The 12,301-nt window shown below is 36.6% G+C and overlaps 1 protein-coding gene across 2 annotated transcripts; it reads left to right on the plus strand.

Annotated features, from left to right (window-relative positions):
• Positions 1–286: 286 nt before the first annotated feature.
• On the plus strand, positions 287–10,097 carry LOC131430080 (transmembrane protein 169). 2 transcript variants are annotated; one of them, XR_009229478.1, is made up of 4 exons: positions 287–600; positions 871–1,330; positions 7,379–8,509; positions 8,785–10,097. XR_009229478.1 is itself a non-coding variant. In XM_058594732.1 (3 exons), the coding sequence occupies exons 1-3, from the start codon at positions 439–441 to the stop codon at positions 7,984–7,986; spliced, it is 1,230 nt and encodes a 409-aa protein (XP_058450715.1). In that variant the 5' UTR covers positions 287–438; the 3' UTR covers positions 7,987–10,097. The 2 variants fall into 2 exon arrangements, 1 of the variants encoding a protein (XP_058450715.1); XM_058594732.1 differs by having other exon boundaries at positions 7,379–10,097.
• The last annotated feature ends 2,204 nt before the right edge of the window (positions 10,098–12,301 follow it).

The raw sequence follows: 12,301 nt of genomic DNA on the forward strand, positions 1-12,301 counted from the left end.
AAGCTCCAAACGCTTGATTTTCTCGAAAAATGCGGACTCAAGTTACCAAGTCAATTGGATTGACGGTATTGACAATACTTTGGATTGACAATAATATTGTCACGTGTAAGGGCTGCTATTAACGGTTCAACATTCAACACATTGCATTTGACATGTGTCTTTGCATGGCTCCTTGTACCATATACCAGAAAGGAAATGCTCAAAGCCCCACCAACACTAACCTTCTCGCGGCAGTATGTATAATAACTGCATTGACCGACTGAAAGCGTCAGTCGTTTTCCGCAGTTCCGCAATGGCAGTTCGATTCCTATTTTCTGTTGATCAACGAGCGGACTTATTCGCCCTTAGAATACTTGTAAACTGATAAGAAAGGCATTGAATTATCCTTTTAGTACTATCGGCATTATTTGTGTTGAAACATATAGCAAACGGTTAAGTATGGTAGGGCACAGTGGCGAAATGTTGATTAGACCACAATCTTCTCCTCTTCAAACAAAATCACCACAATCAGATTTTCCGGTCTTCATACCACCCAGAAAAAGACAAGCCGGTAAAAAAGCACCACTTAACAATCATGTAGATCATATAGTAAATTTACAGGTATGTCGAAATAATGCAAATCAATTTTGTTTGATATTACGATTTCGGGGTGGGAGACGCTTTTCACTTGCTCGCTTTATGTTCCGTTGATGGTTTATGCGCATGCATTCGAGTTTGTTTTGACGTCTCTATTCCAAATGCATATAATAATATAGCATCAAAAGGTACCCTTTGGATGTGGTAAATTTTGTCTATAGTCGAATTATCAATAGTAAACTGCTCCGTAGATTTATGTATTCAACACGTGTTCAATGGCGCATCTTTTTTCAGGGAAATAAAAAAGACTGGGATTTGTCATCGGAGAATGACGATATTCGAAAAAATAAACGCTGGAACAGTGAAGAAGTTATCGAAATCAATAATTGCACATCTAACGGACAGGGGGATTGTTTGGATGAAGATGACGATCTCAACGAACTGCAGCAATTTCATCCCCTGAAAGACAGCTCGACTGTAACACCTAGTAGTATTTCCGAAAGTAGTCTGGATAGAAAATCTAGCAAATCTCACGAACTGCTGACGGGCAGTGGAAAACGATCCAAAAAGCGGGTCAATATAAGAACAGATGTCGATGAAATTAGTAGCAGACAATCACCATCGGCTATTTGTAATTATGAGGATTTAGAATCAGGAGAAACCAGTGTGCTGAATGCGGAAATTGATCAGTACAGCTTAGACCGATACAATAGCCGAAATTTGCAGTCTCCGGATAATTATCTAACTTTAACAGGTAAATTTAACTAAATTGAATCATTTTTAGGTTTGTCTTATTCAGTTTAGCAAATAAGGTAAAGTTTAATCTTACTTGAAAGCGCTCCGTTTTGATTATTACCTTTTTTATAAATATAAAAAATAGGTATAGAATTACGTTACGAAGTTTTTCGAGGCCTATATGAGTGAGGGTACTATGAAAAAAAATTTTGTTGTTCCGATTATAGAGGTTGAACCATGAGGTCATTCACCTCTTCGGGCTAGAAAAACTTTCTGACCTTGTGTGCAGGGTTGGAAAAATGTTCCATTTGATTTAATTTCTTCCCTGAACATGCTTGTGACATTAATATTCATCACATTAGTGTCCAAGATATTATGCAAGCGCTCAATAAATTAGATATCTCTAAAGGTCCCGGACCTGATGGAATTCCTCCCATATTAATGAAAAAATTATCGTTAGAACTAGCCACACCCTTGTTTTGGCTTTTCAATAAATCACTCATGACCGGTATTTTTCCTAAAATATGGAAGGACTCCTATTTGGTACCGATTTACAAAAGTGGAAAAAATCAGATGTGTGTAATTATCGAGGAATTGCAATTATCTCCTGCATTCCTAAACTTTATGAAGCGATAATCAATGAAAAAATGTTTTATCAAGTTAAAAATAGAACCACTAATATGCAGCATGGATTTTTTAAGGGTCGCTCGACTAATACAAATTTACTCGAATTTGTCAATTACTCACTGGCTGCTATGGATAAAGGTAATTACATAGAAGCTGTCTATACTGACTTCAGCAAAGCATTTGATCGCATTGATATACCTATGTTATTATTCAAACTACAAAAAATAGGAACGGGGCCTGAACTACTCAAATGGCTTGAGTCTTATCTGACTGGTCGTCAGCAAATGGTTCGATTTAAAGGGAGGATATCCAACCATGTCCTAGTAACTTCAGGAGTTCCACAAGGTTCTCATCTAGGCCCTCTCTTATTCATTTTATTTGTAAACGATATATCTCTTATTTTAAAACACATAAGTGTTGATTTATGCCGATGACATGAAGCTCTTCCTAGAAATAAAAAGTGATGTAGACAAGGTGGTATTTCAAGATGAAGTGCAAACGTTCCATGTCTGGTGTAACAAAAGCCTTTTGAGACTAAAAGTCAATAAATGTAAAGTAATAGCTTTCAGCAGGAAACAAAACACACCAGATATCACAATTAAACTAGGCGATCAAACAGTAGAAAGATGTATTAGAATAAGAGATCTAGGAGTAATGTTAGATAAAAAGTTGACTTTCATCGATCACTATAATACGATAATAGGCAAAGCTAATTGCATGCTTGCGCGCTTCAGCTATAATTTTTGCGATCCTTACACGATTAAAACATTATATATTGCCTACGTAAGGTCTATACTTGAATATTGTAGCATTTTTTGGTCCCCATTCTCAATCACTCACAAGGAACGTATAGAATCAGTTCAAAAGCAATTCCTATTATTTGCACTCCGTAAGTTAGGTTGGGCAAGATTTCGCTCCTCCGTGCACTTTTGCTGATCACAACAGAAATGATTTCCTGCATCATTCATTTCCGAATTTACAAGAAGAAGCTTTTACATCAACAAATACACGTTTTCCTATAGAATGTAAACGTTTATTGTGGAGATTTTTTCAGGAAATAGGGCAAAGCAGTAATATAATTAGGTATTTCAAAAATGCGCTCATTGAAAATATTGGACGTCACATTTCAAAAACCTCGCCCCCCTTCCCCCTGTCACAAAAGGTCACGTTTTATTAAACACCCCCCTCCCCCTTGCGGCGTGACGTCTTTTATGGACAGCCCTTTATAGGTGTTACGAAGTGTTGCATACAACGCTCTTTTGTAAGTTATAGGCGTTACGAGGTGTTGCATGCGTTACTTTTGTGTAAATTATAGGCATAACGAAGCGTTACATGCGTCACTTTTTAGAATGTTATAAATGTATTTGTATTTGTGTTACATGGGTTACTTTGTGTGAGTTATAGGCGTTACGACAAGTTACATGTGTTACTTTCTTGTATGTTATAGGTGTTACGAAGCGATAGTTTTTTGTATGTTAAAGGCGTTACGAAGCGTTACATACGCTACTTTTCTGGGAGTTATAGGCATTATGAAACGTTACATGCGTTACATTTTTGTGAGTCATACACGTTACGAAGCGTTTCATGCGTTACTATTTTGTGAGTCATAGGCGTTACGAAGCGTTACATGAGTTAAAATTTGTTGGGTATATGCGTTACAAATCGTTACATACATTACGTTTTTGTGAGCCATAAGCGTTACGAAGCGTTACATATGTAACTTTATTGTGAGTAATAGGCGTAACGAAGCGTTACATGCGTTAGTTTTTGTGAGTTGTATGCGTTACATACGTTACTCTTTTGTGAATTATAGAGGTTACAAAGTGTTACATGCGTTACTTTTTTGTAAGTTATAGGCGTTCGTTACACGCGTAACTTAGTCCTAAACTGATAATGATAAACTTAGACGATAGTTAGATTATTTAAATTTGTGTTTGGTTATTTTGTCATTTTAATAAAAACAATTTGTTGAGCGAAGTGATAGTAAAGTTAAAACCTGTCCCAATCCACCTAGTGGTGTAATGAAGCCTTTTTTTCACGAGAAATCGATGCAAGTTTCATTTTGAACATTTTGAATAACTGGGCCCGGAATCGGAATCGCTGTTGCAGTACGTTTTTAAGGCAATTAAACATACAGGCCTACCAATTTTTTTGTGTCGTCAACTATCGTGGAAGTCAGATCCGGACAAAATTTCAATCTTACCCGATGGGATAATAAGACATTTATTTGAATCAAAGTTCGACCGGATCAGTAACGGTTAGTTTGTTCGGTTGTAAGTTAAAATACCTACATGCTAGAAGAATTTACTGATTAGTTTTGAGGAATTTGTTCCATTTTCAATACCCACTAGCAACAAAAACAATGATAAAAGTAGTCTATTCCGAATATTGATTTCAGAGACAAAGTCGTAGTTTTATTTTTAGTTATTTGGCTAGCCTCTTATGCTCTATTTTGATTAAAGCAATTATTCAAAAACAAACGAATCAAGCAAAATCATGCACTCATGTTACTTTTGTATATGAGATTCGAGCAAAACACGGTATTATTGTTTAATCATTTGCATAACACCTGCTTTGTAATTGGATTTTCAATCAATTTTGGTGACAGCAAATATGTAAATATTATCTACAGCTCTCATTGATATCACTAAACCATCGGTACGATATTACTGTACTACCGGCAATAAACATTTCATATACATCGCGAGACATGCAATACCGATGCTAAAATCTTTTCAAATAAACTTGAATTCATTGAAATTCTTTTCGCAAGGTGGCTATGATTTGTTTCTATTTCAGTACCGTGTTCAACAAAAATCACACACCGGTAACAGACACTCGTGCCTGTACAGTGAGTCTGTTTTCTTCAAAACGATTGAAAACTAGTGCTCATGTGTGCTCGGTGCTGATAGGTTCGCTTGTGTTTTTAAAATCGAGCTTCGGTGTTGGTTTTCGTTTACGAAATCGAACATCGCACACAGCGTGCTTCGTTCGTATAGACAGCGTTGTGTTTTCTTCTTCTGTGCTCTTTCCAAGACGGTTTAAATTCTTTAACATTCATCACCTTGTAATTTCGGAGCCGGAAGTCAGATCTGGATGAAATTAAGGAGTTATGTGTGGAATCATAAGACCTCCCAAGTTTTTAAAAATCGGTCAAACCATCACTGAGAAAAATCAGTTCGTGCCATTTTAGAGTTTGTGACCACTATTTCCGGTGTTTCTAGAACCGGAAGCAGGGGATTCGTAGAGCCGGAATGGATACGTTTAGCCTTCAACTGACAAGGACTATACATTGGAACTGATTTGAGTCACCAATAATCCCAATTTGCAGCATCACTGCTCTGTATAGCTGCTTGAAATTTTCAACACTCTTTATCCTGTAATTCTGGAACCGGAAGTCGGATCCAAAACAAAATCAGAAGTTTTGTATGGGAGCGTGGGTTTGTAGAAATCGGTCTCGCCATCTCTGAGAAAAGTAAGTATTTTGAAATTGGACTTTTGCATTAATCACTATGTAATACTGGAAGTCGGATCATAATGAAATTCAGGAATTTTTCTATGGGATAAAAAGACCTTTCATTTGACATTTGACCTATCTAATTGTATGAAAATCGATGCAGCCATCTCCGAAAATAATTAGTAAACATATTCTAAGTTTTTTGCACGTTTTACCCCATAACTCATGAACCGGAAGACAGATCCAAACAAAATAAAGTAGTAAAAGAGAAACTTCTGCAACTGTGACCCTTTACGACATGGAAGCAGAAACCCAGTAGATCTACTCTGGTCTACATTTTTTGCCACCGGATTCCAGACAGCCTCTAGCTTGGTCCTGTTCGGAGAAAGGAAATAGATACTATCAATCTTCCATTGGAGCCCAGCCCCTTAAAAAAAAATTCGATTCTCGTATAGGATCCTAAGATCTTTCATTTGAAACTAAGATTGTGAAAATCGGTTCAGCCATCACCAAGATAAGTTTGTACGTAGGGGAAGATGTTCGGTTGCCGGCATCCCGCCGTAACTTTTGACAGAAAGCAGATAACGTCATTCCGACGAATCTCATGTGTGTGTAATAGCAGCACGTTCTTTTTGTGCGGAATACCAAAGCAAACAGACGCTTGTACTTTTTGGTGCGCTCAAAACAAATATTAATTTTTCACCCAATTATCAACACAAAAGTTTTTTCTCACTTCTTTTCAAATCATAAACTGAAGAGCATCAATTGGAAAGGTGAGTGGATTGAATAGTTTTGAGGTGCAATCGATCTATTTCGCGGATAAATCGTGCAAAATAGTTAGCGATCATCTAGCTGCTCATACAACCGATAGTACGGCTAAGAAAAAACGTGAAAGACCGGCCAAATCAACACCATACAAATCATGGACCAAGAGAGCCAAGGTGAAGTCACCATCAGACAATGAAGACTTTTATCTAAAACGCTTCCAAAAAGGAAAAATTCTGTTTTTTCTTTGAATAACTGCAGTCTTCATATATATTTTTCCATTTTTAGTGAAATTTCTTGGGTTGCCGGTAACCGAACACCTTTTTGAAATGGCCAAAATTTATCACTTTACTAAATTGATGATAAAACTTTTTCAATCGATTGAAACAACTTAATTTCTTATTCAGTTGTTAGCTAGGAACTTTAGCTTTCCATTGATGTATATATGTCCGCATAATGTGCACTTAGTCAGAAGTTATAAGCTTAAAAGAAAAGGGTGCCGGTAACCGAACACTCTTCCTTATTTTTTTCATTTTTTTTGTCACTAATCCTTGTAATTCCGAGGCCGGAAGTTGGATCCAGAAAAAATTTAGGTATTTTGTATGGGATCTTTAATTTGAACTTATGTTCGTTGAAATCGGCCCACTTATCTATATTAAAAGTTGTGTACAAAAATGTTACATACACACGGGGTCGTATCTAAGGGGGGACGCAGGGGGCACTTGCCTTTGGCGCAACGTTTTTAGAGGGTCCCCATCCTTGGGACCTTTTTTTTGCTCGTCCAAGTCATCTTTCCGGAAATGGAGTTCAGCTTTTTCTTGTTTTTGCTCACTAACCCGAGCGGCAAATCTCATTTTGCTCCAGCAGTACACATCAAACTGCAAGTGTCGCTTAGTGTGTCAATAAATCACATTTGTTATATCATTAATGACACAACTTTCATACACTTGCATGTACTATTTAACGAACGATCGCATGATATTGAATTTAAGTGAAATTTAGTTTGAGAACATTCTTGAGCTAATATAATAAATCTTCAATGAAATTATAAACGAGGATCCGGAGGCTGTGACACAACTGGTGTATTCAATGTTGGGAATGCCTGAAAATTTCATGGTCGATCATATGCCATCCCAAATGGCCATTTCGGAAGTCATATTTAATAATATATTCAACAGAATCCTGTCGAAATTAAAGAAATTCAATTCTTCTTTCCAGGTACTATCAAACGTGGACGCAAAAAAGGACAATCCGTGGATGTGCAATTGAACATATCACGTGAGGAATTGGAGCAAATAAACAAACAAGCACTGGCCGCCCACGAAGAGGCCTGTCGTACGAAGCATAGCTGTTGTCAGTGCACCTTACGTGCTGGGATTCATATTCTACTCCTGTCGGTCATCAGTTTTCCATTTGTGGCATTAACGACCAGTATATATTCATTTTACATCGGAACTGTCACGTGGTATAACATGTTCACCTATTTCAACGAGGAAAGATCTTACCTGCACAAATTACTCATGTCACCACTATTAATTCTGGCTTACCCGTTGGCCATAGTTTTGTGTACACTAGGACTGGGATTCTATGCCGGGATCCGACAAGTTACAATTCACTTTACCACTTGGGTGAACGAAATTTGCGATATCGAAAAAGGATTCTATGGATGGTTGTGTTCGTTTCTTCACCTTTCCGATTGCAGTCCATACGAAGTGGTTATTTTAACAGACATATGCCCCTCCGGAGGAACTGGTGCTGGTGCGGATAGACCGTTACAAAGCGAATCGACGCAGATCAACTCGTCTACCGAAGAACTGTCGCTATAAAAAACGCGGTTCTACACAAGCGCTCCCAACTGACCCTTTGTTGAGTCGAGAGCCACTTTTTTTATTTTTATTACATTTTATTCTGATTGATTCGTTTTATAGTTGTGACATCTAGAATACTAAGTAACTGCCAAAAGCAATGAATTTTTGATTGCATCAAAGATAAACTCAAGATTACAATGTCCCATACGATCCATCGAAAAATATCGGACCAGTAATCGTGAACCAGTGAACTTAGTAATAGTGTAGTTTTGTTGACCCTTCGTAAATAAGCGTCGATAAACATTTGAAAATGACGGTAAAATTCCATAGCAACAATACAAGTTTGGGAAGAAGTAAACATATGTAAACATACCGCACAAAATATGTTGTAACATCCATTCACTTTAATGCATCGTAAGATAAGAATATTGCAAATTGAACAGATTCTTAGCAATAATTCTTATTGATTTTTGTTTTCCTGTTTCAAAAACCACTCGATATGCAGCAACAGACTACGATTTCTATCATATTGCAATTTAATGTCGTTTTCGTTTTTAAATTGCACTACACCGGTGTAGCGAAAGCAGCACTGAAACCGTTCGTTTTTACCAATTGCACTACACCAGTGCTACACTTTTTCTGCACCGATACCACTGGTGTAGCACTCATCAAAAGTTTGGTGTAGCTCTGCGCAATGGAATCGTTTATTGTAGTCAATGGTTACTGTTTATGTTTTCGTCATTTTTGTTCGTTTATTCATGCCTCAGTGTAGCACTGCACCGGTGTAGTGCAAATTAAAAACGAAAACGCCATAAGATTAATTCTACCTAAACGAAAATTGTCATAGTTACGACGCATGTAGCGATTCGACGCTTGTTATTTTGTTTTAAAGAAGAATTGTACTGCAACTGACGGTGAACCGATTTCATCGAGGGGTCCTATTTGAATAGTATATGAAAAATCATAGAGTATTCCATCTTGAGTTTATCTTTGATTGCATCAAGTGTAATCTCTCGTTCCGCTCCACCTAAATTATGAGAGGGACCAAATATATTTAGAAAAATGTACCTAGGGTGGATATTTCAAATCTTTACGTTTAATCGGGTGATGTAAATTACATTCAATTTAATTTCATTCAAATTTGTACTAGCCAACCTCAACAAGCCAACAAAAATATTTTGGCAATTAACTTAGTCCATTAAATATATATTTCAAATAGCCAACACGGATTGGGATTTGAACGTACGGCGATTCGCTTCATAGTGCAGTGCCTTTATTGCTACGAACAAAATAATTTATATGAAATCTTCAGCCATTTATGCCATCCAAAAATGTGCAGAAGAAATTTTGAATATATTCGATATAGTAGCCCTTGAAAGTTTGTAAAAGCTATTTGTATAAGGTTTCAGCTGTTATATTCGACAAGTAACATATGAACAATTTCATAAATTGATGAGCATTGGTTGGAGAAAAATCAGAAAATTTTGTGTTAGATGTTTTTACTGGCTGTGCTTGGTATCTGACTCACGTTCGCATCTTATTAGCGAAATCCATCTTAGATAAGCAAAGTCTTGGCATTACATTGCTTTGGTAGAATTTGGCATTTCTGTTTCAACAGACTTCGCAGCCGATTCATAGTATACAGAATCATTGCATGGCTAGTACTATGGATCCTACTGACACTAAGAATCCTTCCAGGTCGGGGCTCGAACATACGACAACTGGCTCCATCTTAGGTACATTTTTCATTAAACAGCTGATTAATATTCTAAATGAATGTGATTAGATTACTCAGCATTTACAGCAGAATAAAAGAAAAGCACAACTCAATCAAACCTCATTTGTTGAAGAACCAATCCGATATAGAAGGGTTGTTGCCGCTTGAATATCAGATTGATATAAGATTTAATTTCCCGTGATTATGTGCAGTAATTGACTTTCATTCGAATAGGTACATCCAAAAGCGATTGCTGCTAAAATATGGAGCATATATTTAAGTAAGACTAAACTATCAAGAATAACCAGTCTGTTCATAAGAGACCATATCTTCATGTTCGAAATGAAATAATCTAAATAGTCAATGCATATAATCGAATCGAAGTCTTGAATAAATTATGTAGTGACACAATCGAAAATCATATTTCCTTATTATATCACACCTAAATATTCTGATGTATTTCATGTGTAAGTAGAGTTTCCCTTTTCGCAATCATCTCAACAAAAGATTAAATCACTTAGAGTCTCGGTAATCTCAAATTTGACAAACGTTAGCTATTACCGAAATCGTAAGCAAAAGGTTTACTATCTGTTCGGCTTCGGCACTGAATGTTCGGTAGAAGCAACAAAATGAAATTAATGAATAACCGAGCCTTCAGCAATTGAAAGTAAACAAAGAATTCGTTTCTTTTACAGGTGTAAACATCCAATTGGGGATCAACATTTAATTTTATTCTCGTATATACATACAAAAATATACATTACATTACTCATTACACAAATACGTACAATTGTAAAGTATACAATTCGGACTAAACGTCCTTTATTGAATTTATCGGTTGGCATGTCATTGAACATTTAGGGGTTGTCCTAAGTTTGTGCTTTGGGCACATAACCGTTTTTACTTGTTTTTACGTTTCGTCTTAGACTCGTCAGTGCAGAGCAGTTCAAATTGAACTGCTTAGTGCAAACTTAAACAGTTCAATTTGAACCGCTAAGCAGACGTAAAGTTAATGCTATTTACAAAACACTTTTTCAATTGGCACCGAAGTGCCATGTCTTTTCTGACGCGCCGAGCGAAAACGTCTTTTTCGACTAATACTGGCAAATTCAGGTATGGTCATTTAGGGGTTATCCTATGTTTGTACTTTGGACTATTTATGTACAACTTGTTGAGAGCGGGTTGGCGGTTCAAAGCATAGGGCACTGGTTTTACAAGGCAGTTGTCGTATGTTCGAGCCCCGACCAGGAAGAATTCTAAGTGACAGTAGGATCGTAGCATAACTCATACAAGGGTCTGTACGCTATGAATCGGCTGCGACATCTGTTGAAACAGAAGGTCAAATTCCACAGCATAATATAACGGCTTTACATGGGAACGAAACGTGTTTGGTGCTGTTGTATATTATTGACAGCTTACCATTTAAAACAAATATATTCAAAACAGTCATAACATGATGAACAACATATACTTTTAGCATTCTCTTAGTTGTAGATCGGTTTCAAAAGAAGTTTATTCATGTAATATGTTGAATGGAAAACTATCACAAATATTTTATTGAAATAAAATAATCCTACGTTGGTCTTACTCAGGTTCAATACTCAATGCGACTATGCCGCACACTCAGACAGACTGACTCAGTACAACTTAGGTACTTTTCTCACCTAAAAAAAGTTATCACTAAAATTTAAAAAAAAAGCTGTAACATAACACTGAAAATAATTAGCATCATGTGCAAAGCATTTGAACTATCACTACTTGTAGAACACATGAAATTCATGAAGATATACACTTAACTCATAAAATAAGTGTAAAAAACTGTTGCACATGAAATCTTAAAACAAATCGCTTTGGTTATGTATTGAAATGGAAAAGCATATTAAATTGAAGTGCTATTTACATATGAACATATTTTGATCAGTGAATGCTTTTGTAAAAAGCGTACAAATGCAACTAGCTTCTAGCGACCCAGTCAGCTTGGAGCGAAATCAATCTTCAGTTCAGCAACGCCATCGCACATCACATTCAATATATCATGTCAATTGTACGCAGTGCTGCTATTTTAGGCGCACGAATTTTACATTTCTCTCCCCTACTTCTATGTACGAGGTTCGATGCGGACTCGCCTGAGGGCGCCATGTTCGCAAGATGTTATCAATGACTTGTTCGGGAAATGTGAGAGCTTTATATCTTGTTAATACGTCGTCTGCTTCTTCACATGCACATTTCTCAATATTTTTCAACGAAATGTTGTTCGAATGATGCATTTACATTTGAATTCGTTTGGTTGAACAATAGCTCTAAAAAAAGTTTTGTGCTTGCCCGAAAAGACCTCTATATCGGTTTGAATTTTAAGAATTCATCATCCTGTAATTCCAGAATCGGAAGTCAGAATTGGATAAAATTAATTAATTTTGTCTTTGTCGATTTAATTTTTTTTTTTTTTTGAGAAAACGGTTGAGCTTTGAGAAACGATTCGATACGTGAACCTGAATCCGAAAATCGGTGTAGCCGAAGTCAGATAAATTCACCTGAGTAGCTGTATAGTTTACATCTACGAGAAAAATGAGTTACACAATTTTAATTTCGTTTCACATATCATCCTGTAGTTCCGGA

Source organism: Malaya genurostris, chromosome 2, assembly GCF_030247185.1.
Source record: "Malaya genurostris strain Urasoe2022 chromosome 2, Malgen_1.1, whole genome shotgun sequence".
Taxonomy (NCBI): Eukaryota; Metazoa; Arthropoda; class Insecta; order Diptera; family Culicidae; genus Malaya; species Malaya genurostris.

Excerpts from the sequence above, each read along its gene's own strand:
- LOC131430080 (XM_058594732.1), top strand. The coding sequence starts at position 439 with ATGGTAGGGCACAGTGGCGAAATGTTGATTAGACCACAATCTTCTCCT. Across the intron at positions 601-870 it reads ATCATATAGTAAATTTACAG|GGAAATAAAAAAGACTGGGA; the intron begins GTATGTCGAAAT and ends ATCTTTTTTCAG. Across the intron at positions 1,331-7,378 it reads TAATTATCTAACTTTAACAG|GTACTATCAAACGTGGACGC; the intron begins GTAAATTTAACT and ends TCTTCTTTCCAG.